This window comes from Dama dama, chromosome 4 (assembly GCF_033118175.1).
Source record: "Dama dama isolate Ldn47 chromosome 4, ASM3311817v1, whole genome shotgun sequence".
In the NCBI taxonomy this organism is placed as follows: domain Eukaryota; kingdom Metazoa; phylum Chordata; class Mammalia; order Artiodactyla; family Cervidae; genus Dama; species Dama dama.
The window spans coordinates 65277489-65305320 of record NC_083684.1 but is presented as its reverse complement, the minus strand read 5'-3'; the positions used below and the strand labels follow the sequence as shown (position 1 = coordinate 65305320).

The 27832-nt window shown below is 42.2% G+C and overlaps 1 protein-coding gene and 1 pseudogene across 1 annotated transcript; one reads left to right on the top strand and one right to left on the bottom strand.

Annotated features, from left to right (window-relative positions):
* Window positions 1-252: 252 nt before the first annotated feature.
* LOC133054767 (zinc finger protein 665-like) lies at window positions 253-27832 on the bottom strand. Its single transcript, XM_061140075.1, has 6 exons — window positions 26422-27832; window positions 25962-26027; window positions 25751-25821; window positions 13315-13397; window positions 7847-7973; window positions 253-3666 (listed from the first exon to the last, which is right to left on the bottom strand). The coding sequence occupies exons 4-6, from the start codon at window positions 13327-13329 to the stop codon at window positions 914-916; spliced, it is 2895 nt and encodes a 964-aa protein (XP_060996058.1). The 5' UTR covers window positions 13330-13397; window positions 25751-25821; window positions 25962-26027; window positions 26422-27832; the 3' UTR covers window positions 253-913.
* Window positions 8812-9212, top strand: LOC133052376 (ATP synthase F(0) complex subunit C2, mitochondrial-like; annotated as a pseudogene).

The following is a 27832-nucleotide window of genomic DNA, read 5'->3' as shown; positions in this document are numbered from 1 at the left end:
ACTGACCATGATGAGTCATATCTTAGGTTTACATTATTTTCCACCCTCGCTGTTGCTAATTCACACACACTACTGAATTTTGTAATTCAGGCTGTGTGTTTTTCCAGGAAACAAGGATGTGAATGAATCATATCTGATGAAATCGGCCCGTTCATCTCACTGATTCCTTCCCAGAGACCATCATGAAACGTGTGTAGCAAATGCATTTGATCAATGTATTACCAAAGCCAAGCTCTTAGAGCTCATCACACAACAGGCCAATAAACTGAGAGACTATTTGCTGGGTAAGGAATAGTGACTTTATTCAGAAAGTCAAGAGACCAAAAAGATGGTGGATTACTGTCCCAAAGAATCATCTTTGCTGAGTTAGAATTCGGGTTTCTTTTACACGAAAAGATCTATATAGCTTCTCTGCAAATATAGGCTTACTCCAGTGGCTGAGTACCTGAACTAAAGTCATCAGAGAATACATAGAAAAAGGTAGAGGACTAGCCACAACCACTGAGTCTGGGAAGTATAGCTCCACTATGTTCCTATCTTGTGACTTTGGGGTAAGATCCTTGCCACACACTTGACATTGCTGTGTGTTTTCTCCAGGATAAATACTCTGATGCTACTGGCGAGATGTGAGCTGTGAGGATAGGGTTTTTTCTTTCACATTTGTGAAATTGGTGAGGAATCTTTCCAGAATGAATTCATGTTCTACCTGACATGTTCTAACCTGACTAATAAACACATATATATCTGGCTTCTATCCAGTATGAATTTTCCCATGAAGCCTAAGATGTTGCCACACTCATGATATTTGTATGGTTTCTCAGTAGTATGAATTCTCTGACCAACAGTAGGGTGTGAAGTTTGAACTTTGAATTTTGAAGACTTCTACCATATACCACATTCACATAAGTTTCTCTCATGTATGGATTTTCTGATGTTTAGTGAGTGCTGAGACCTGAGTAAAGGATTTTCCACACTCGAAACATTTGAAAGGTTTCTCTATATGTATTCTCCGATGACTTGTAAGGTGTGAATTTCGACTGAAGAACTTGCCACACTCATTACATCTATAAGGTCTCTCTCCAGTATGAATTCTCCAATGAAGGCGAAGATGTGGTTTTTGACCGAAGACTTTTCCACACTCATCACATTTGTAAGGTTTCTCACCAGTATGAACTGTCTGATGACTTAAAAGGGTTGACTTTACACGAAAGGCTTTGCCACACTCATCACATTTGTAAGGTTTTTCTCCAGTATGAACTGTCTGATGCCTTAAAAGGGTTGACTTTACATGAAAGGCCTTTCCACACTCATCACAATTGTAAGGTTTCTCTCCAGTATCAAATCTCTTATGACTTATGAACTGTGAAGGTTGACTAAAGTGCTTGCCACACTCATTATATTTGTAAGGTTTCTCTCCAAAATGAACCCGTTGATGACCAGCAAGGTGATCACTTCGGCTAAAGACTTTGTCACATATATCACATTTAAATGATTTCTTTCCTGTATGAATTTTCTGATGTCTCATGAGGTTTGAGCTGTCAGTAAAGGCCCTGCCACACTCATCACATTTGTAAGGTTTCTCTCCAGTATGAAGTGTCTGATGCCTTAAAAGGACTGGCTTTACACGAAAGGCCTTACCACACTCATCACATTTGTAAGGTTTCTCTCCAGTATGAACTCTCTGATGCCTTAAAAGGCCTGGCTTTACACGAAAGGCCTTACCACACTCATCACATTTGTAAGGTTTCTCTCCAGTATGAACTCTCTGATGACTTAAAAGGACTGACTTTACACGAAAGGCCTTACCACACTCATCACATTTGTAAGGTTTCTCTCCAGTATGAACTCTCTGATGCTTTAAAAGGGTTGACTTCACAGGAAAGGCCTTACCACACTCATCACATTTGTAAGGTTTCTCTCCAGTATGAACTCTCTGATGACTTAAAAGGGTTGACTTTTCACGAAAGGCCTTGCCACACTCATCACATTTGTAAGGTTTCTCTCCAGTATGAACTCTCTGATGCCTTAAAAGGACTGACTTTAGACAAAAGGTCTTGCCACACTCATCACATCTGTAAGGTTTCTCTCCAGTATGCACTGTCTGATGCCTTAAAAGGACTGGCTTTACACGAAAGGCCTTACCACACTCATCACATTTGTAAGGTTTCTCTCCAGTATGAACTCTCTGATGACTTAAAAGGGTTGACTTGTCACGAGAGGCCTTGCCACACTCATCACATTTGTAAGCTTTCTCTCCAGTATGAACTCTCTGATGACTTAAAGGGACTGACTTTACACGAAAGGCCTTACCACACTCATCACAATTGTAAGGTTTCTCTCCAGTATGAACTGTCTGATGCCTTAAAAGGACTGACTTTACACGAAAGGCCTTACCACACTCATCACAATTGTAAGGTTTCTCTCCAGTATGAACTGTCTGATGCCTTAAAAGGGTTGACTTCACAGGAAAGGCCTTACCACACTCATCACATTTGTAAGGTTTCTCTGCAGCATGAAATCTCTTATGACTTATCAACTGTGAAAGCTGACTAAAGTGCTTGCCACACTCATTACATTTGTAAGGTTTTTCTCCAATATGAACCCTCTGATGACCAGCAAGGTGTGCATTTTGGCTGAAGACTTTGTCACATATATCACATTTAAATAATTTCTTTCTTGTATGAATTTTCTGATGTTTCCTGAGGTTTGAGCTATCAGTAAAGGCCTTGCCACACTCACCACATTTGTAAGGTTTCTCTCCAGTATGAACTGTCTGATGCCTTAAAAGGATTGATTTTACACGAAAGGCCTTGCCACACTCATCACATTTGTAAGGTTTTTCTCCAGTATGAACCCTCTGATGAACAGCAAGGTGTGCATTTTGACTGAAGACTTTGTGACAGATATCACATTTAAATAGTTTCTCTCCTGTACGAATTTTCTGATGTCTCCTGAGGTGTGAGCTATCAGTAAAGGTTTTGCCATACTCACTATATTTGTAACATGTCACTTCAGAATGAATTTTCAAATGACGTGCAAGCTGTGAACTTTGATCAAACAATTTGTCACCGACTTCATGTTTATGAAGTTTCTCTCTTGTATGGATGGCCTGATGTTTAATGAGGTATGAGTCCTTAAGATAGGCTTTCCCACACTCATCACATTTGTAAGGTTTTTCCCTGTGTGCTTTGAGGTCTCGTGTTATTACTGAAAGATTCCTAAAATCATTCCCATATATATTAGAAACACTGGTTTGGACACAAGGAGGAATTCTTTGAAGTGGTGAAAATGAGAAACTGTTGTTGACAGACCTCTCAACCTCATTATATTCAGAAATTGTCCTGCCAGTTTGAAATATCTGCAGTTTATCCTGAAAGTTAAACCCAAGCCTGTTTCCAAAGGGCTTGATTCCTACATCCTTTCCATCATGTGAAACTCTTCCATCAGGCACATTTCCATCAAGGCTTACAGGTGTTCCTTTGTGATTTCTTTTGTCATCTCTCCCCTGACACTCAAAGTCACACATATTTTCCTGACTTCCCAAAAGATGAAAATGTTTGATTTCACAGCTTTCAGGTCTTCCCAGCATCAATGTTTGGAATGGTTCTCGTTTAACACTGTTTGCTTTGGGTTGTAAATGCTTGATCACATGTGTAGGAGAGATATCTACAAGACAAAAAGAACCATAGGTACCTGCTCACAATAATTCAAAAATAAATGTTTCATGTTGAATATCTATTGCACCAAAAGTAATATACCAAGTTATGAAACACCACAATGATGACCTTAAGGTTTTAGAAACAATAAAGGAATAGAATTCTTAACGTGAGAAAGCATGATAACATAAATTCACCATTAAAGTAGCCTAGTTTTAAAAACCATATGCCAAACACACTCATATTGGACAATATTATGGCAACTCTCAAAAACAGAGTTAGTTTTCTACCAGGATCCCTAGGCACATGTCAATCGACAGTTGTCTCAAATTGAAAAGAAAAATATTACACTATCATTGTATTCTGCATACTTACTATACATAAATAAATTCTAAGCAATATATTATATATTGTAACAGTAAATAATCCAAAACCAAGCTAACCCAATTAATAATGAACTATCCATAATTTGTTGTTTACAATTGAAAACAGATGAGAAAATGAAGAAGATGACTAAAACAATTTTTTGGAAACAACAGTTTTCTAAATCTGCTATAGAACTACGTACCCAACAAGAAAAGGCATTTTACAATGTTAACAAGTAGTATGTGTCAGCTGTATTGCAGAATACACGCTAAAAGACCATCATCTGTAAATGACATATTGAGACGTAAAATATTCACCAGTTTTCTAACAGCCAAGAACCAAAGCAATCCCTACCTATGTTGTTGTTCAGTCGCTCAGTTGTGTTTGACTCTTTGCGACCCCGTGGACTGTAGCCCACAGGACTCCTCTGTCCATGGGATTTCCCAGGCAAGAATAATGGAGTGGGTTGCCATTTCCTTCTCCATGGGATCTTCCTGACTCAGGAATCAAACCTGCATCTTCTGCATTAGCAGGTGAATTCTTGACTGCTGAGTCACCAAGGAAGGCTAATCCCTAGCCATGCACTATTCTTAATTACCTGGTTTAATGGCACCAAAGTATAATAAATAGAAAGTGAGTGCTTTGTGTGTTTATTGACTAGGGTCAGACACAGTATTGCTGAAAAATGTAGCAAGAGAAAAGCGTACAAGATATAATGGAGTTGAGGTTTGACAGAAAACAAAATTCTATAAGCAATTATCTTTCAATTAAAAAATAAATAAAATTTTAAACAGATACAATGTAGATAAAGTCATATATATCATCAAGAACATGACAGAATGTAGATATTACCTTTCTTAAACAAAAGTAAATGTTGACTATTTACTATAAAACATGCACTAGTGTAAGCCAACTGACAGCACTCATTTGCTTTAAAAGGCTTCAGGTAAATTAACACATTTTTCTCTAATCAGAGCAGGAGATATATCCAATTGGCCCACAAAGTGGTAAGAGAACCAGGATATGAATCTGCACCTACAGACTGAGAAAAATTATTTGTAAACATGACTACCCACCGAATGAATAGATTAGAAAATATTAGGAAAAAAAAAATACAAGGAACTTAGAAAATATCAAGGAAAATACAAGACAGAAGTAGTCTCTTTAACTGTTATTCAACCATCCCATCTCGAAATGGTTTGTGAGTCATCATGGATGCACAGAGTGATTGAGGTCATGTCCTGAGAAACTTGTTCAATAAATGACCAGAGATTATCTTTACAGTGAGAGCATGTAGAAGGTGGAGGGATTCGGTAGGTAAGAACAATGTTTCCATCCGTATCAAGGTACTATGTGAGGTCAGGACTAACAAAGGGCCTGCATGGAGCATAGGGTACACGGGCTGATGTCAGATATCAGCTTGGGACTGCATGTCTTTGTGAAAATAACTGAGAGCGCAAACTAATATACTGACCTGAAAAGAAAAGAACTGCTTCAGCAAGTTTATGGGCATTATACTATGGGTATGGGACAGAAACAGGAGAGATTTTAGAAGTGATTATGTGGTGATATATGATATCACCATATATGTGGTGATATATGGAGAAAGCAGGATAATACCTGTTATACTATTTACAATGTAATGTATCCAACTGTGAATTTTGTACGTTACAATGGAATGCTTATATTCAAGAAAAACATACACAATATTCCAGGATATTGTATAAGAATCTTATTAGCAGAAATCAGAAGGAAAATCCAGGAAAAGCCTATCTAAACCTGGGTTCCTCTGCCAAGTATGACTAACCTCTCTATTGGACATTCATTTCGCTTCTTCTTCCACACATGTTCATCTCAAGATCGAGGAGTATCAAAGAAAAGAAGGGATTGAAATTGACTCTGGAGGACTGTCCCAGTTACAAAAGCCTTTCTGAGGCTTCCAACTCCTTTTTGTAGAAAAAGGCTTTATTCTTCTAGACCTTCCCTGAGTTCCAAAGCGCAGATTCAAACAGTTACTAATACACAAAAGGATCATAAACCATGATCCAGTGGGATTTACTGCAGGGATGCGAGATTTCTCAATATCCACAAGTTATTCAGTATGATACACCACATAACAGTTGAAGACTAAAAACCGTATGATCATCAGTAGATGCAGAAAAGGTTCTGACAAAATTCAAGTGCCACTTATGATAAAAACCTTCAGAAAGTCAGCACAGATGGACCCTACCTCAACATAATTAAGACTGTATATGTCAAACACACAGCTAACATCATACTCAACAGGGAAAAACTGAAATCATTCCCCTTAACACCATGAATAAGACAAGAATGTTCACTATTGCCACTTCTATTGAACATATTTTTGGAAGTCCTAGCCACAACAATCAGAAAAGAAAAAGAAATAAAAGGAACTTAAGTTAAAAAAATATAAAGAAGTAAAACTGTCACTATGATGCTACACACAGAAAATCCCGAAGGTGCCACCAGATGACTACTAGACCTCATCATGAACAGAGTAAACTTGCTGGATACAAAATATATAGAAAACTGCCTCATTTCTATACAGTAATAATAATACATCAGAAAGTGAAATGAATGAAACACAGCCTCCAAAGCCAGAAAATAACCTGGAAAGATGCATCAGGCCCTCGTGATACTTTCTTTCTCATAATCCTAGAACATACTGACCACTCTACTGGATAGCTTCAAGCAGTGACTTTGAACGGAGCAAGAAAATAACATTAAGAATAGTATCTCCATTAGAGTTTTCTAGTAAATCTAGTAAATCCACTCCACAGAGACTCACCAGAGGCTGCCAATTAAACATAGGTGGATTATCACAGCAAGGAAACCAGATAAAATTTCAGATCCTCAGGAATATATTTCAAAGAAATTTAAGAAGTAAAATGATACAAAGTAAGGAGAATGTAACCTTGGGAACAGTTGACATTCCCAGACTGGGTAGAGCAGCACAAGAGTAAAAACAATACAACACGAAGGTCAGACATTACAGGATCTTGAGATGGGACCATGCGCCTGACCTACAGATGACAAGCTAAGAGCCCGCGAGATTCACATGTGCTCCCCTTGTCGGATCTAGGATCAAAAAGACGACCTCTCTACCACTCTCCTTACATCTTCCTAAGTAACAGCCACAGAGGATCCAATCCACCAGCTTGTCCCACTCCTAACCAGAAAAAAACAGCCCTTTTGAGATACAGGTTTTTCTTTATACCTTGTATCTTTGGCTATTTTTACATCACTCCCCATTGTCTAGAGCTTTCTCTCGTGCTCCAATGTGGAGATAATATTCAGATCAGAAACAGAAATTCTGGGACTCCACTGGTGATCCAGTGGTTAAGATGCTACACTTCCAATGCAGGGGGTTCAGGTGTGAATCTTAGTCAGAGAGCTAAGATCCCACATGCAGAATGGGGCAGCCAAAAAAAAGTAAACAATCAAGCAAAAACAAACAAAAAGAAATAGATATTCAGGGTTATCAGAAGAAAGAAATCTAAAGTGCTGTGCATTTTTTTTAAACACTGAGTCAAAAGTCAAAAGGTAGAAAACAGGAAATCGGGTTTCTTGGTGTTTTTCTTTTAACATTTGCCAGTGAGCTTTGGACATAATTACGCTTTTGGGACAACCTCAGATGTGACATGAGACAGACACAGCATCTGAAGAGGGTCAGTTTAACCTTGTCAAGCTGTGTCATGCCCAAGTCACCAGAACTCTCAGATGAAAGACATCAGGGCCTCCCAAGGGGCACACAGGCAAAATGCAGATACCCAACGGCAGCTCTGGAAGCAAGTCATCCTCACCCACAGACAGCAGGTTCCTGTAGGTCTCCAGCATCACATCCCTGTACAAGGCCCTCTGAGCAGGGTCCAGGAATTCCCACTCCTCCTGAGTGAATTTGATGGCCACATCCTCAGAGGTCAGTTGTTCCTGAAATGAAACCACATGTCACCAAAAGGGCCATGAAAAGTTCTCATTTCCATGCAAAAGAGAAAGGATAGTAAGAAGGAGTAAGGCCTAAGAATTGACTGGATTGAAGTATGTGTTCTAACAGATCCATGCAGGGGTATCTGAAGAAATTATGGATCTCTAATTTTAATTTCTTATGCTTTTTCATAAGACCTTATGAGATCCTCCAATTAATATGGACTTTTCAACACTGTTCAAAATTCATGAACTATATATAAATAAAACTCAACACTGTATTGGCTATACAGAAGTGTCAGGTATTACGTTGGACCCAGTGAGTGTAATTCATTATCCAGATGAGGTACAGCATGAGTGGTGTCTTCAGAGATGATGAAGTCCACAGCACTTTTAATGGAAAGGTCAAAATTTTCAGTTATGACGTTGAGAACAGCAGGAAAGACCCAAAGTGTTTGAAGGGTTTCTGTTGATCTAAATTACTGCATGATTACTCTAAACATTAAACAAGTAAGTTACAGACAAGAACCTGTCATCAATATAATAGCTCATTAAAGAACAACCTGTTCCCACCTTACAGAAGAAAAACCGTGTCACAGACACTTGGAGAAACTCGACTCAGATCAAGAAGGTTAGAAATGTTACACTAAGCACCTGAACTCAGAGACTTGGGCTCAGCAACTGAAGCTTAAGTATCTACCAGTTAAGTAATATGGAGAACATTAAAAGTCCTTTGACACAGGGCTCCTAAAGAAAACTTGAAAGAAGTCCAAGGTGAGCCTCCTCCCCGCCCCTCTGGCTTCTCTGCAGGGGGAGCAGCTCGCAGGCCTCGGGCCTTCATCCCCTGAAAATGGACGCCTGCGCCGAATTCCTCTCCACCCCGTCCCTGATCGGGAGAACCTGCCGCCTGCTGAGTGATCACTGTCCGCGGTGGTGAAGGACCGGAGACACTGACCGATGAGGGCCACGGCAGCGTGGCAGCCCCGGGTCCCCGGACCATCTCACTCATTCCTAGCCGCAGCTTCCAAACCAGCGCCATTTCAAGGGACTTTGACACAGAAGCCAAGTGCCCTGGAGCTGGAGCGGCCAGAGCAGGGGAGGCTGGCTCCAGGACTGGAGGTGGGACCGTGTGCGGGAGCGTCACCACTGCTACCCACGAACCCTTCTCTGAAACAGCAGCTCGTCTGCGCCCTGGGCTTGGCCCTCTCAAAGGCCATGGGGCTCTTTGGCCTGATGGTGGTCTAGCTCATCTTCCTCACGACGTGAAGGAGCTGCTTCCACCTCCCACAGTTCTTTCTCCTGTGTCTGCCCTGTGTGTTCCCTTTCCTGTAACTCCCCAGGCAGCCTGGGGACAGTGGTGGGCTCAGGGTTTGACAGAAGGAAAGCAAATAAATATTGTATTAATGTGAAAAAAAAAGTCCAAGGTGAACAAATGTGGAATGGCATGAAGGTCATTAGAGAAATGGATACAGAAACACAACTGTTAGCAACTTACTACTTAAAACACTAACAGGATTGTTTAGACAATTTCAAGGCCACAGATTATACTGATAACATAATTTCAACTGAAAAAAAAAAATAATATGTAGCTTTTAAATCAAGATGTCTTCTATCTAAACCACAGACTTGCACACGAATGCATACATATCTATAAAAAGTTAACTGAAAAAATAAAAAATAAAAAATTAACTGAAATGAGAGGATTTGTCTCTTGACAGATTTTTTGGACAATTTTACATCATCCTTTTATTCACATGTGTTTCAGCATCTTCCAGATGATAAAAATGTATACTTTGTACTCAGTTGAGTTTGTCAACAGGATTCTATACTAGCCTACCAAAAGAAAACTGGTAAAAACATTTAAAAAAAAAAAAAAGAGAATTTGAACTCAATTCGTAATAAAATTACCATATACAAAAATACAAATACAATTTGATCCATTTAAATTTACATAGTGAGGCATTAACAGAAGCCAAAGACTTTCTTTCCTTTTTTTTTCATTAATAAAACAGTGATTTGAAATTAGAAGAGTCATTAGATTATGACAAAAAAAAATTATCACAAGAGTAAAGTAAAAAAACTTCTTGAAGAATTAAAAATCATGGCAAAAGAGAATACAGAAAAAAATATAGTCATTAAGCAAGACTATCTCAAGGAACATCAGGATGGGAAGGAAACATTCAATACATTCCTTCTGAAATTACAGTGGCATGAAAGGAGCTGTCCAGGGTGCCTGTCTTTCACCAGGATAGGATGCCCATGAGCAGGGGCCACTAGAAGAAGTAACAGGAGGAAAAACACAGGGCAAGAGACACAGAGTTTGTCAGAGAGTTGAAACAGGTAGTACTCACTAACCTAAGGACATGGAAAGCTGAAAAGTGAAAGAATGCAAAAAGACAGTCCATCCTAAAGAGAGTAGGGGAGACTGTTATATCAGACAAAATAAACTGAAGAAAAAACAAGTGCAATGAGATAAATATTATAGAATGATAAAATGGTCAATCTACCAAAAAGCTGTAACAAGTAAAAATATATATATGTCTAACATTAGCTATCTCAGACAAATGAAGCAAACATTAAGGGAAAGGAAGACATAAATAGCGAAACAGGAATAGTATGAGATTTCAATGCCCAGGTTGAACAAGCATGTACACATCACATGGCCCAACAAAAGCATAAAACACATACATCTCAAGGACATATAAAACATTCTCAATGAGAGACCACATGTTAGGCCAAAATTAACAATTTTAAGAGACTGATGCTATAAAAGTATCTTCCCCAACAACAATGAAATAAACACAAGAAAAAAAGAAAATTCCCCAAATGTGGCCATTAAACAACTTACTCTTACACCACAAATGGGTCTAAGACAAAAATCACATGGAAAATTTTAAATATGTGGATGAAAACGAAAAGACAACAGTACAAAATTTATAACACACAAAGACTGTATTAAAAGAAAGGCTGAACTGTTAAATGCTTACAGTATAAAAGAGAAAAGATCTTAAATCTGAAATCTATTGCTAGACCTCTAGCAAGTAGAAAACGGAAAACAAACTAAACTCAAGTTTAGCAGAAGGAAAGAGGTAAATAAGAAAGATTAAACCAGAGAAAATAGAGACTAGAAAAATATAAAAATCAACAAACCAAGAGTTGATGTTTTGAAAAAACTGTATAGGAAAACCCCCACCTAGACTAAGGAAAAGAGAAAAACAGAGTCAAATAACTAAAAACAGATATTAAACAGGAGTGATTACAACTGAAGTCAAAGAAAGTTTCTAGAGATAAGAAAGTACTATGACCAATAATGCCTACAAATGACAGAATACAGGAGATACTGGCAAATTCTCAGAAACATACAAAGTATTTTACTTACTAAGAAATTAAAAAATCAAGAAGTGTTGAAAGTGAAAGTGTTAGCCACTGAGTCGTGTCTGACACTTTGTGACCTCACCAGCTGTAGCCCACAAGGCTCCCCTGTCCATGCAATTTCTCCAGACAACAATACTGGACTAACCAGCCATTCCTTTCTCCAGGGAATCTTCCCACCCAGGGATAGAACCTGGGTCTCCTGCACTGCAGGCAGATTCTTTATGATATGAGTCACCAGGGAAGCCCATTGTAACTAGAGAGATTTAAAAAGTAGTCAGAAACCTCTAAGAAAAATATGGGACCAAATTCTACCAAACATTTACAAATAATTACCACTGATCCTGCTAATTCTATGGAGCAAGCATGATTCTAATAGTTTGCTGATTTCCGAAAGACACAAGAAAGGAAAACTGGAAACCAATGCCCCTGACGAATACTCATGCAAAACTAAAATACCTGCAAACCAACTTCAACACATATTAAAAAGATCTGGAGAAACAGACAGACAGAACAGACAGAGGGGGTAGGGGAGGAAGGAGAGGGTGAGATGTATGGAGAGAGTAACTTGGAAACTTACATCACCATATGTAAAGTAGAGACCCAATGGGATTTGCTGAATGACGCAGGGAGCTCCAACAGGGGCCCTCTAACAGCCTACAGGGGCGGGATAGGGAGGAAGATGGGAGGGAGGGGACATATGTATACCTGTGGCTGATTCATGTTGGTATTTGGCAGAAAACAATCTCTGTAAAGCAATTATCCTTCACTTAAAATAACTTAAATAAATAAATAAAAAGATCTGACACCATGACCAAGTGGGTTTTATTCACATAAGGCGAGAAGTCAACATACAAAAATCAATTAATATGACACAATACATTAACATACTAAAGGGAAGAAAAAAACAGGATCATCTCGATGCAGGAAAAAACCATTTGACAAAAATTTGACAACCCTTCAAGATGGAACACTCAACAAACTACAAACAATAAATTATACCAACGTCAACATAAGAAATGCCATTATGAAAAGAGCACAGCAATGGGGAAAGAATGAAAGCTTTTCCTCTGAGGTCCAGACGGCAAGGATGCACACTCTGCACTACAGTTCAACAAAGCACTGAAACCCCTGGAGCAATTAGATGAGAAAAAGAAATCAAAGGTCCCCAAATTGAAAACAAAGTCAATTTATCTTCTTTCCCACATGACAAAGTTTCACAGGTAAAACTCATAAAGATTACAAAAGAAACATGCTATATCAAAAAAGATTCTTTAATAACCACACAAAGGGTCAATCAACCAATTAACTCATTCTCAAAGCTGCCATGGCAATCTTTGTAGAAGCAGAATAAAACATGGTGAAAGTCACAGAACTCTTCAAAGAGCAAACAGCAACACTCCTGAACAAGGAAGATGGAGGTCTTTCTATTTCAAAACCTATTACAAGGTAATCAAGGTGATGTGGTACTGGTATACAAACAGACAAATAAACCAACTGAACAGAACACAGTACTCAGAAATAATGCTTTGTGTATATGTAAGGTATATTCACAAGGATATCAAGATACACAAAAGGGAAAGGACAGTCTCAATTGATCTGATTCCCAGATTTTACCAGCTATTGTGCATATTAATACCGGATTTTCATGGTCAGTTTCCTTACCCTGGTTGACAGAGCAGACAGCACATCCAGAGGGGCCCTAAGCAATCCGTGCTGCCCTACAGCACTGAGACCCCGTCTCCAACCCGTGGGTGAGAAGCCCGGCCCAGGACGGTGCCCAGGGGAGCCTCCTCACAAGGGCCAGGTAACCAGGTCATGGGGACACGGGATCTAAGTGGAGACGACAGGCCCTGTGGGAAGGCCTCAGGTGAGTGTGCGTGTACAGGAGTCAGACAGGACACTCCAGAGTCAGACACGATTAGCGAGTCCAGAGAAGGGCATTTCAGGAAGGACAGGCTGAATATGACCTCACCTGAGAAAGAGCCATGCCTGACTCCTTTTCTTTCCTCTTCCTCAACTTCAGGGCTTCCTCAGGCAACACAAGTCTTCAGACGTCTATCATGAAAGTGAAAACATGCTGTTTAATGCTTAGAGTCAACACATCCCCTTCCTGAGCCCCAACCACACACACAGGGAAGCCCTCACCATGAGGGACACACAGTCCCCTGTGGCCACTGTCTCAGGAGGGACTCAGGACAGGCAACTCCCACAGAGAGACCAACACAGGACTTTCCCACACGTTCCCTGGGATCACACTCCCCTCCTGGTGAGGACTCAGCACACAGCAGCTGGGGGCACCTCCACTGACCAGGCATTCTCCTTCAGGTCACACCGAAGGCCCTGATCCATCCCCACTCAGAACAGAGCACCCCCTCCTCAGCCCAGATCTCAGCCCTCAAGAATGAGAGGACTCACAGTCCTGATGCTCAGTGAGGGATCCAGACTGGAATGAACTGGGGCATCTTAAACATTCTCGAGCTGTGGACCAACACAAACTACCTGAACGGGAATCTCGGGTCAGAGGGTACAAAACATGGGTATGCAAAATGCCTCAACAATGAAATGTGAAGCCTGGACTAAGCACCACTCAGGGGAGAGAAGCATCCCCCAACTCTCCTTTTCTTTCCCAGCCTTACTCAGGTGTAACTAACAAAAATGCTATAAATGTACTGTGTACAAAGTGAACATGTGATAGATTCATACACTGAATAATTATTATAGTCGAGTAAGTTACACTTCCACCTGAGTTCACTGTATTATGTCTCTCTGGGAGAATTTCAAGTATATAGAAACACTACAGGCAGCATGCATTACCTCAGATCCCCAGAACTTACTTAGTTTACAACTGAAAATCTCTACTCTTTGACTAGCACTGCCCCATTTCCCCCTCCACCCAGCTCCTGGTAACAGCCTTATTACTCGATGGCTCTATGAGTTTGACAATTCTAGTTTCCACATACAGTATCTGTCCTCCTTTGTCAGGCTTATTTAACTTGGCATAATGTTCTCTAGGTTCATTCATTTTGGCCTAAATGCAGGATCCTTCATTTTTATACTTATACATGGAGAAAAAAAGTTCAGGAACATAGAGTATATAATAAATATTTCTATACCACACTTTTGTTACCTATTCTTTGGTCAAGAGACATCTGGCCTGTGTCTATGCCTTGGCTTTGCAAATCCAGTCACACTCATGGGACTGCAGACATTTCCCTGAAAAACTGATCACTTTCCTTTTGGATATCTGTCAGAAATGGGTTTGACAGACTGTAGGTCTTTCTATGTGAATTTCTTAAGGAATTTCCATGATCTTTTCCAACACAGCAGTACCATTTACATTATCACCAACAGTGCAGGTAAGATTCCGTGTGTTCTGTACAGTGCCTGTGTGTGTGCTTATTTTGGGAGGGATAGTAGTGGATAACAGAGAACCCAGCACTGGCCTGGCAGCAAGAGAGTTGCAGCTGCATCTTCTAGAGGACGAGCCTCAGGGCTGCAGATCACTGTGGCATCGCTGCCCTCTCATTTATCGGAGCCATCTTCCCCTACGTTACAGGACTTTATGACTCTTCTCAGGTTGGGCCCAGAGATCCCTACCGAGCAGGACCACCTTATAACAAGCATTCTGCGATCTTAACCTTAGTACTCTTAATTTCCCAGCGGAACTCAAACACGCTTACAAACTTTCATGGCGTCCAACAGCATCTCCACAAAGCCCATAATGAGCCTCGAACCCTCTTATACCAACACAAAGCATTCCAAGCCCTAATAACTCATGCATGAGACAAAATACAAAAGAGGACACCCAAGGATCCACAGACATAAGACACCATATTTTCATTTACAGTGAGTGATCCAGGTCAAACACCGAAATCTCCAAAGACTGTGAAAAAGAGGGATAATTCCAATGATGCACAGGGCCCAGTGAGACCTCGGCATCTTCCAAGGAAACACTCCAGATTCTCTTGGTATCTTTCCAAACGCACATGAAACTTTCTTCACTGGCAACCCCAAGTACACAATGATACCAAAGTTGATGCAAAGAATGACCTGAGATGTTCCCTGTTACTCCATGGTGCCTGCCTGCTAAAAGAGCCAACAAAAGCCAGCGAGTGGAGTGGATGATGGGGGCACCTGCTAGAACCAGCCCAAGCCCAAGACGCCCAGCCTCCTGCACCTACAGGTGTATGTGGGATCAGCCCAGGCCACAGTTCTAACAGTGGAAAAGACTTCTCTGGGCCCAATTCCACGTCTTTCATTGTTGCTCACGTGTGGTCATGAGTTGTCCAATCAAACCTGTGCAGGCAAATCTCAGTCTCAGTATTGCTGTCCCAGGGAATATGAGCTAAAGCATTTAACACCTCAAACCATTCCATGTCGGTTCTCCAACAAACCCACTTCCAGGTTCTCCAGCCTGAACTGAGACATTCTTTTCCAACAGATCCACACTCCCCTTGTCCCTGTAACTACACTTGGGATGGGTGCACACTCCATTCACTGGGCTCACCTTGATGCCCGCAAGTGCTGACACAAGCCTCCTGCAGACCCCAGCAGGCTCCCTCCGCTTTCCCCATTTGTCTACCTCTCCTCCCTGCATGACTGGACTAAGCAAGACTAAAGTGCACAGGGGCCTTTGGCAAAGGGGATCACAAGAGGAGTGCACACGAGCTACCACCGAAAGGACACTCACATTCAGTATGAAAATCAAGAAACTGGCCCTCCTCGGAAAGTCGGCCACCACCTGGGGACATTATGGAGTCCAGGTGCAAAGGCATTTGAGATGAGGAAATCTCAAATCAAGGGTCTCCAGGTCTCACTATCTCCCGTTCTTACCACCCACACCTACTGGGAAGATATTCTAGCTCTTGGTGGGGAGGGGGAGGGGGCAGCGTCGCCCTGCCCCATTAGGTTTTGGATTTCTGCTCATCCTCAGCGCTCTGAAATCACAATCGCTGACACTGAGCACATGAACTCCTAGATGGCAAAGCTGCTGTCCACGATGGTGACTGGTCCCTGGATGGACAGAGCTTATCTGGGGGCTGCAGCAGATTAAACTCAGCAGACTAAACATGGGGACATCTTAGTCCACTGCTTGAGGACACCAGTTCTGTAGGGCTTTTCAGGATTTCCTATATTTCTTGGCTCTTCTTTTGAGTAATTAAGTAGTCCCACGGGGTAAAGATCAATTACAGCTAAACTGTCTAGAACATGGGAAATATCTTCATCACCTGCCCTGTTCTCTTGGTCTTCCCTGAGGATTATTCAGCCGAACCCATAGTCCTGTCATCTAAAGACATTTCCAGTATCAGGTACTGCAACCACGCTGGGAAGAAGGGGAACACTATGAGCCCTAAAAAGAGGGGAACCAGGAAGGACTCAAAATAACCCATGAAGAAGGGCAAGAATCTCTGCTGATGGCAACTGATAGGGAGGCAATAAACCTGGGGAACATGAGAGAGACAGTTAGGAGCGGATGGGGAACCTCTCTGAGCCTAGACTTGAAGGGAGACAAAGGGCCTGAGCCAGGGTGACTTGAAGGTGAGAAAAGAACTCCGATGTCAGACAGAAATGGTTTTGGTATTTGGAAACAGAGAAAAGGTAAATGAGACCATGACAGGCTGAACCGTGAGCAGACGGTCAGCTCCCAGGATGAGGCTGGAGACACTGACAGGGCCCTGAGGTTGACAGAGGGCTGTGGAGCCACAGCGAGGAGTCAAGCTTCTGTCCCAAGAACAAATGAAAGCCAGTGGAGGTCTGAACGTCTGGACGTGAAAAGAAATCTCCCTTCAGATTTAGCCTTATTCATAGAAGTCATCTGATTCTGAGCCTGTGATCCTGCCTCCATCCTACAGTTTTCCATTTCTTTTTTCATTTAGGGAGGACTGAGATCTATTTAAAATTCTAATTACCACCAGACACTCCCTCCAAACCAGAACTGCCACACACAGACACACAGCCACTTTAGTCATTTCAGGGGTCAGTGCTGCTCACGCTCAAGTCTAGTCCTGTCTCTGGTAGCGTTTCCAGTCTAGTCTCTCATCTCCATGGTACAAGTGGGCTCCCTCAGGCCCAGAGAGAAGCCGTTTATGAGAAGATCTGAGCTGAGTGAAGAGAACCGGGCATAACTGAATAATGAAATGGGAGGCTGAAGGGCAAGTGGGCCAAGTTTGTCCTTGTTGCCCATCCCATTTAACACCAGGAACATCTGTCATGTATCTGAGCAAAAGAAACTCTTCTTTCAAGATTGGGTCAAACTGATACAAAGCAGGTAATTCTTTATTGTGAGATTGCAGTAAAATATTTTAAAAATACAGAATTGCAAACATCTAGCCACTGGTACAAAACACATTGTAAGGGGTCAGCTTAGAAATAGGATCTGAGCAATGTTTTTCATCATGAAGAGACAGGCTCTGTTGGAAGGTTCCAGGTCAATCCAGCCCATCCTTCTTCATTTGCACAGAAAAGTCAAAAAGGGACCTGAAGGAAACATCTTCATATCACCTCACAGCTCACTTTTTTCACTGATCATAGAAAATGGAGAAAACAGACCATTAGACTAACCAGTTAAACTAGGTGGTTTTTTTTTTCTTTTTTCTTTTTTGTTGAAAGGAAAGAATGAAGCATTTTGTTGGTTTTATCACGTTAAATCTTCTTTTATTTTCCCATTTCTCAAAGAAATGCCTTTAATTTCACAAGATCTAATGTCATACCTCTGTTATTCTCTGGTAAAGAGCTGAGACCAGAAATATCCATTTGTGTGTGCACAGTAAACACATACACACAATCCATGTCTTTGGTACAACCACAGTTGAAAATATGTCTATTTTATTACACGATGTCCCATACATAAAACCCCCCAAGATGTATTTCTCTTTGAATTCAGAGAAAGGGAGGGGAGGTGATCTTTGCTAATTAACTTTATTTTTATAGTTTCCTCATTTTTATTTTTTAATTATTTTAATTGGAGGATAATTACTTTATAATATTGTGATGGTTTTTGCCATACATCTAGATGAATTCGACATGTGTCCCCCCAGCCTGAACCCCCTTCCACCTCTCTCCTCACCCGATCTCTCTGGGTTGTTCCAGAGCACTGGCTTTGGGTGCCCTGCTTCGTGCATCGAACTTGCACTGATCATTCTATTTTAATATGGTAGTATACATGTTTCAATGCTATTTTCTCAATTCATCCCACCCTCGCCTTCTCCCACCAAGTCCAAAAGTCTGCTCTTTACATCTGTGTCTCCCTTTGTTGCCCTGCATGTAGGATCGTTGGTACCATCTTTCTAAGTTCCACATATATGCATTAATATACAGTATTTGTCTTTCTTTTCTGACTTATTTCACTCTGTATAATAGGCACTACGTTCATCTACCTCATTAGAACTGATAAACGAGGTGACATTTTTGCTACGCATGGCATAAAATAGTCTAAGATGATTTACTACTTACCAAAGAAAATTTCAAATGTACGAGATGAAGGGAAGAAAGCGCTCAGGCAAGGAAAGAATCAGAAAAAAATTTGAAAAAAAAGAATTGTGAATTATTTTTAATTTAAAAATCTGGTGTCAAAGTTTAAAAAAACAGAGAATAATCATATTTACAAAAGGGTGATTAAGACTAGAATACTGGAAACTAAAAATGCTTAATTCTGAAGATAAAAATGATTACAGACACTGAATGAATTAGGACCTATTCCAAGCTACAAAAAGCACTATACATAAAGAAAGGAGAAAATGTGAATCCATTAAAAAAAAAAAATGCTTTAAAAATGCTACTCAATAGTGATACAGTGGATAAGAATCTGCCTGACAATGCAGGGGACATGGGTTCTATCTCTGGTTCAGGAAGATCTCACAAGTACAACTAAGCCTGTGCACAACTACTGAGCCTGTGCTTTAGAACCTGGGAGCCACAACTCCTGAGCCCACCGCACAGAACCGAAGACAGCACAGCCAAAAAAAATTAAAAAAAAAAAAAAAGCTACCACAGAGTGACAGTCAGTCATTTCTTGCCCCAGGTCTATTCTTCCTGGACATCGATAGGAAGAGAAGGAAAAGCCAGGAAAAGAGAAGAGGGTCACTCAGAAGTCAGTGAATCAAGCCACTGCCCCAGGCTCAACAGGGTTTGCAAATGAAAGCCATCTTCTGCCACAAGTATTAAAAAAAGACACAAGCCTTGTAGACAGGAGTTTTGAAATTCTCATCCTCCTCTGTAGAACTAAAATCGTCTGTATCCAAACAACTGCTCACCCCTGGATCGAGCTTACCCCTCTGTTCACCTATCTCCCTTATTTCATCTGGGTCTCTGGGTCTCTTTTTCTCCCCCTCTGCCCTCCTGTTCCTGTCCTACTTCCTCCCTCACACGTGTCCTGTCCCAGGCTGCTGCAATTCGTTCCCCCTCTCTCCAACCTTCCTGAGTCTTTCAAAAATCCATACCTGTGTCTGCCTCCTCCCCCATTTCAGCTCCCTCTTTGCGCTCCAGATTACTCCCCTTCTCAAACCGGGTGAAAACACAACTCGGGACTCTAACCCAAGAGGCCTGGACTCAAACCCAGCCAAAACCCAGTTCGGGACTCTCCACCTCTGACGTCCCTCATCACCCGTCGCCTCCCTGCTCCCATCACTGATACAGGGCAGCTCTCCCTATGCTGTTCTCCAATCCCTGGAGATCTGGCTTTCTAATTTATTAATACTTCTCTATTTTACCCACTTGGCTATTTTCAAGGCTTAACCTCTTTGACTTGACTATCCCTTTGCAATCCCTCAGCCATTCTCAGAGTTCGCGTTGGTTCTCCCTGACGCTTTTCTCCTCAGCTTCAGTTATTTCTCTCAGTCGTCCTGACTCTGCTTCTCCTGATCCTCCCGCCTCCTGTCTTTACTGAGTGGGCGACAGAAGGACACGCCCCCGGACCGGAAGAGCACCTTTTCTGACCCAGTTGAATTGGGCATGGAACAGCACTGGCTGTCACAGGGCTGGCCCAGGTCACCTACCTACGCGGGGTGAGGGGACGGGCTGACAGGAAAGGGGGGCCCTGCGGGGCACAAGGAGCGGCCTAGGAGACGCGAGGACAGAGGGGCTGGGAGGGAAGGGGTCTCAGGAGCGGGGCGGGCTCTCCCGAATCCCGGGACCGGGGAGAGGGCGCGGCCTCTCCGGGAGCGGCGGCGACGGGCTCTGCCTCCAGCGGTCGGGAAGGCGACGCGGCGGGGCGCGACTCCAACTCGCGAGAGAGGGCTGTACTTGGTGAGGCCAGAGGTAAAAAAGGGTTTTAAGCAGGAAAATGTCGCCAGAGGCGGTGGCTACGCGGACCGAGGACCGAAACCGCCCCAGAAACTCTCAAAACCCAAACGAAAAGATAACTGGGCCGCAATGGCAGCGGCAGCGTTTATTCGGGGCCGAGCACCGCGTGCCAGGCTTTTCAGGTCGCTGACAATTGTCACACCCTGAGGACGAGTGAGCCGGAGGGGTAGTACCCTAGAAGGAACCTTAGGCGCCGCTCGGGGACCTCGGCTCCGCGCTCTCCAACTTCCGGGTCCGCGTGAAAGGGCTTTTGGTATTAGAGCCGCGGCTTCCGACGAGGGGCGGGGCGAGCATCGCCGTGCCCGCTGCTCGTGGGAGGGGCGGGGCGCGGACGGGGGCGGGGCCTGTTACCTTGACAGGATTAAGTTACATCTGTAACACTGCTCAGGTAAAAGCTTCAAGTTATGTCCGAACCAAGATCCTTCCTCTTAAGACTAAAAGGGTTTATTCGCAATAAAAAGCTGTTTTTCACAGCATGTTGTGCTCAGATCCTGCTAGTGAGGCTGAAGCAATTCAGGGATCTGGGAACTTGGGCAGTTTTAAGAAACAAGAATGGGACTAGTGTGTATATTACAAATAACAAAACTCTCCCTGGGTAGAAATGGGCTATTCCCTACTGACACCCTACAAAACAGCAAACTCAGCATAGTGCTGAGTTTAACAATCTCAGGGTCAGTACCTGGGTGTCTGAGATGGAGGACTTAAGAGATGTGATCATTTGGGTCACTAACCAAAGCCTTTAAAAGAGCAAGACATTTTAAATGATTATAAACTGTGTTATTGTTTCTTTTATCCAACGTGTTTTAATTATTTCCCTGTCTAAACCCAACTCTCTAAACAGTGACATAAAGGGGGTTGTATAAGCAATTCTTTCGATGACAAATATCATTGTGTAAATTTAAGCTACAGAGAAAAATTAACTGATATGTACACTGTGAAACGATTAGCACAATAAGTTTACCTAGCATCCATAATTTTGTATAGATAACCTAAAAAGAGAAAGCAAAATAGGAGAAAAAAACATTTCTTTTTCTTTTGATGAGAAGTGCATTATTCTTTACAATGCTCTATCCTATACTTCGAAGGAAGTGCTTAGTCACTCAGCTGTGTCAGATTCTTTGTGACCCCATGGACTCCATGGACCCCATGGACTGCCAGGCTCCTCTGTCCGTGGGACTCTCCAGGCCAGAATACTTGAGTGGGTTGCCATGCCCTCCTCCATGGGATCTTCCCAACCCAGGGATCGAACCCAGGTCTTGTGCATTGCAGGCGAATTCTGTACTGTCTGAGCCACCAGGGAAGCCTGACTGTTAAGTATCTTTCCCAAAAACTTGTTTAGGAAATTACACTAAACTAAATAATATCCATAATGTAATTTCAAATTGATTATATGTTCAGTATGAACAGAATTAGAATTGTTCACTTTCTATTTGCAAAGTGTAATATATTTTAGGTCTTTATTTCATAAAGCAATGACAAATCTAGACAGCATATTAAAAAGGAGAGACATTACTTTGCCCATAAAGGTCTGTATAGTAAAGCGATGTTTTTTCCAGTAGTCATGTATGCATATGAGAGCTGGACCATCAAGAAGGCTGAGTGGCAAAATGGATTAAAGATCTAAATGTAAGACCAGAAACTATAAAACTCCTAGAGGAGAACATAGGCAAAACACTCTCCGACATAAATCACAGCAAGATCCTCTATGACCCACCTCCCAGAATATTGGAAATAAAAGCAAAACTAAACAAATGGGACCTAATGAAACTTAAAAGCTTTTGCACTACAAAGGAAACTATAAGTAAGGTGAAAAGACAGCCCTCAGATTGGGAGAAAATAATAGCAAATGAAGAAACAGACAAAGGATTAATCTCAAAAATATACAAGCAACTCCTGCAGCTCAATTCCAGAAAAATAAATGACCCAATCAAAAAATGGGCCAAAGAACTAAACAGACATTTCTCCAAAGAAGACATACAGATGGCTAACAAACACATGAAAAGATGCTCAACATCACTCATTATTAGAGAAATGCAAATCAAAACCACAATGAGGTACCATTACACGCCAGGCAGGATGGCTGCTATCCAAAAGTCTACAAGCAATAAATGCTGGACAGGGTGTGGAGAAAAGGGAACCCTCTTACACTGTTGGTGGGAATGCAAACTAGTACAGCCACTATGGAAAACAGTGTGGAGATTCCTTAAAAAACTGGAAATAGAACTGCCATATGACCCAGCAATCCCACTTCTGGGCATACACACTGAGGAAACCAGATCTGAAAGAGACACGTGCACCCCAATGTTCATTGCAGCACTGTTTATAATAGCCAGGACATGGAAACAACCTAGATGCCCATCAGCAGATGAATGGATAAGGAAGCTGTGGTACATATACACCATGGAATATTACTCAGCCGTTAAAAAGAATTCATTTGAATCAGTCCTAACGAGATGGACGAAACTGGAGCCCATTATACAGAGTGAAGTAAGCCAGAAAGATAAAGAACATTACAGCATACTAACACATATATATGGAATTTAGAAAGATGGTAATGATAACCCTATATGCAAAATAGAAAAAGAGACACAGAAATACAGAACAGACTTTTGAACTCTGTGGGAGAAGGTGAGGGTGGGATGTTTCAAAAGAACAGCATGTATACTATCTATGGTGAAACAGATCGCCAGCCCAGGTGGGATGCATGAGACAAGTGCTCGGGCCTGGTGCACTGGGAAGACCCAGAGGAATCGGGTGGAGAGGGAGGTGGGAGGGAGGATCGGGATGGGGAATACGTGTAAATCTATGGCTGATTCATATCAATGTATGACAAAACCCACTGAAATGTTGTGAAGTAATTAGCCTCCAACTAATTAAAAAAATTTAAAAAATAAAAAAAAATAAAAAAGAAGGCTGAGTGGTAAAGAACTGATGCTTTTGAACTGTGGTGTTGGAGAAGACTCTGGAGAGTCCCTTGGACTGCAAGGAGATCAAACCAGTCAATCCTAAAGGAGATCAATCCTGAATATTCACTGGAAGGGTTGATGTTGAAGCTGAAGCTCCAATACTTTGGTCACCTGATGTGAAGAGCCAACTCATTAGAAGAGACCCTGATGCTGGGAAAGATTCAAAGTGGGACAAGAAGGGGACGACAGAGAATGAGTTGGTTGAATGGCATCATCAACTCATTGGACATGAGTTTGAGCAAGCTCTGGGAGATGGTGAAGGACAGGGAAGCCTGGCATGCTGCCGTCCATGTGGTTGCAAAGAGTCGGACATGACTGTCCAAGTGAACGACAACAACGTTCTCTCAAATGTGGGTAACAAAGTCTGAAAAATACAGTCTTCCGAAGATTTGGGATTTATGGATGAACTCCATACCCCCATCAAACCATGGGATCTAATCATTTTCAGAACATTCAAAAACTGCAGATTATATGCTATTTTCAAAAACACATGTCAAAATATATCTATCTTAGCAATATCTTCTTAGATGCACTTCTAGTAGCCAACTCCCACACTTAGGTTTGTTTCAGAGCAGGCTGTTTGATACGAAATCTCGTAGGCATTCTTTTTCTTATAGCTGAGTCAAAATCCTCAGCATGATCAGAAGCTCCCATCACTAGGACTTGGCACCTGGGATCCGTATCCAGTCCATCCCAAAGACTCATAAACCGAGCTTTCATCATGGCTAGGCTCCACGGTCAGAAACTGAACATTCTCATGATCAGATTGCTCAAGTCCTAATACCTGAACTCAACGTAAAGGTTTTCCCACACTCATTGCATTTGGGAGGTGTAGCTCCAATATGTTCCCCAACTTGTGATCTTTGGGTAAAAGCCTTGCTACACACTTTACATCTGTGTGCTTTCTCTTCACGATAAATATTCTGCCATCTAGTAATAAATGAACAATAACATGAAGCCTCAGCATATTCACTGCAATGTAACTCATGAAGTATTTGGTAAGTCTAAGGCACAACCTAAAAGCTATTCAACTTCAGTACATTAGTACTGCTTGGTGCAGTACAAACAACTGGATTACTGGTGCAAGGGGGACCAATGAGAAAACGTTGCTCACATTCCTGTCACTGGTGATGAACTCTTTTAGAATAAGTAGATTTTCAACGGCCTGACCACATTCAACATCACTTGTTCTCAATCCAGTGTGAATATTCTCATGAAGCAGAAGATATGAACCACTGCTGAAAGCACTGCAACCTCAATTGTATTTTCAAGGGCTCTCACTTCTGTACATCATCTGATGGCAAGTTAGGCTTGAAAGTACACTGAAGAATTTACCACACTCATTACATTTCTAACGTTTCTTTTCATTGGAAAAGACCCTGATGCTGGGAAAGATGGAAGGCAGGCGGAAAAGAGGATGAGATGGTTGGATGTCATCACGGACTCAATGGACAGGAGTTTGAGCAAGTCCTGGTGATGGTGAAGGGCAGGAATCCTGCCTCCTTCAGTCCATAGGGTTGCTCAGAGTCCGAGAGGACTGAGTGACTTAACGACAGCCCACTCCAGTATTCTTGCCTGGGAAATCCCACGGACACAGGAGCCTGGCGGGCTACAGTCCCTGGGGAGCTCAAAGAGATCTGACTGAGCACTGTGACCATTTTATATTTCTCTTTGATTCTAATGCTCATACAAGTAACCAGCATCTCTAAAAATAACCTGCTAAAATGAAGTCTTTGCGGTCAATTTACTACCATGGTCATATAAAACAGAAAAGTACAGTAATACACCTCCCTAACACCCGAGAAAGAACTTCAGCTCCAGCACCAGTCCCAAAGCAGAAATTCGAAACTAGTTCCTGAACACGTGATTTGATACTTATAAAATCATCAAGTGCCATGTCAAAATTAAAATGACCTTTTCCTTATAAATTACTACATATTTCGTGCACTGTATGTGTTACCTCAGGATCTTACCTCGACAGGAAATCAGACCCTGGGCCTCTCACAGCAACGACTGAATTTATTTCGGCTGGAGGAAGGGGTCGGGGAATAGGGAGGTGCGAAGTGACTGGAGACCACGGATAGGGAGGAGAGGGGACCCCACGGGCGCAGCTTAACAACAAAAACAAAAACAAACAACTACCTCAGGTTCCCAATGGTCCGCCGCAGCTACCATGTCTCGGCTTCAGGAATTTGCTGCAGAATGGCTTGCACCTAAGAGGAGACCGGAAACTCCTCAGCCACTGGTACCAGAACAGGAGGGGCGGGGCGTAGGACACACGCCTGCGCCTGGGCGTGTGAGGGGCGGGGCCGAGCGGACACCTGCTGTGTTCTCCCTTTGGGTTCCCAAGTACCTTGCCAAGGTTTAGAAGTACTTGAGGGTCTTTTCCGTCTTGTATTGCATCATGGATTCCTCATAACTGTAACAGTTTTAAAGTAAAAACTTAATATTCTGTGGGATAATTGCGTTGGAAAGTAAGGTTTCCTCAAAACAGGATTCCTGCTGATGAGGCTGAAGCAGTTCAGCCTGGGAACTGAAACCTGGTGTGGTGGCCAGGCTGGCGGTGGGGAGGGGTGGGTGGGGGTTGATGTGCGGTGGTGGCTGGACCCAGAAATATTCCTGCAATTCCAATTAATTTAAGTAGTTTAAGTACACAAGAACTGTCTTTGTGTAGGGATAACAAGCTGGAATGTGAATCACACAGCTCTTAGTAACACCTCATAGTTAACACCTGTAAGAAAAAAATATCTTGACATTCCACTTCTTCAAAGATCAAGCTTATTAGTCACTGCAGAGGCCCAACAACAACGCACCCTGAGGGGAATGCAGGCTGGAGAGAAACAGGTACCATTCGGAGCTTCAGACCGAGTAGCCTTGGTAAATCAGCAACAGCCTCTTGGGCCCATCCTCCTCCTCAGGAAGTCCAGGTAAGTTTAGGCGAGTCTCTCCTGATAGAGGGTCACTCTCTGTCAAAGGTCTGTTAGCTAGAAGCATTTTCAACCTATTTTTTATCTCTGACAATATTCCACCAACAACCTTCCCACAAATAACCAGGCCTCATTACTTGAAGCTAACTGCTCCTTGTCCACTGCCCCACATCATCACCTTAGGTTTACTGTAGCACTGACAGTCAACCGTAATGCACAAAACCTGAAACTATCTCTCAAATGACTTCAGATTCTCTGATCTCTTAAGATACTTTCTCACTATTATATATCACTTTCCACTGTACTTGTCAGCAGTCCATAAGTCAGCATTATCCACACTGGGCCTCACTGACTGGAAAACTACCAACCAAAACTCACTTCTTTAATTCAAATAAAACACTAGTATCAGACCAAAGAGGCTTCCCAGGTGACTCAGCGATAAAGAATACTGCCAATGGAGATGCAAGAGATGGGGTTTTATCCCTGAGTCCGACGATCCCCAAGATTAGGAAATGGCAACCCACTCCAGTATTCTTGCCTGGGAAATCCCATGGACACAGGAGCCTGGCGGGCTACACTCCATGGGGTCTCAAAGAGTTGGAAATGTCTGAGCATAGAGACCATTTTATGTTTTTCTCTGATTCTAGAGCTCATACATGTAACCAGCATCACTAAAAATAATCTCCTAAAATGAAGAGTCTCTGTAGTCAATTTATGACCCTGGTCATATAAACCAGAAAAGGACAGTAATAGGACTCCCTAACACTCCAGAAAGAACTCCAGCTCCACCACCAGTTGCAAAGATGAAAGTCTAAGCTAGTTCCTGAACACGTGTTTTGGTATATTTACAAAATTATTCAGTGCCAGTTCTCAATTATAATGACTTTCTCTCTAGTAACAAATTACTATATGTTTCGTGTACGATATATGTTACCTCAGCATTTTCCACTGAAAGGAAATTAGACCACGGGCCTCTCAAGGTAACAACAGACTTTACTGAGGGAGGAAAGGTTGGTGGATTAGGAAGGTTCCAAGTGACCCGAGACCACAGATATGGAGTAGAGGAGACCCTATGGGCGGAGCTTAACAAGACTAAAAAGCAAAAAACAGTACCTTAAACTAATGAGCAATCAATGGTGCAACACAAGCCGGGGAGACCGCACCTACCAAGTCTCGGCTTCAGTAATTGCTGTAAACTCACGTCCTTTGAGGGGAGATACCAGATATTCCCAAGCCGCAGGTTCCAGAGGAAAGGGACAATGAGGGGCGGAGGAGCCTAGGACACCCGCCTGCGTTG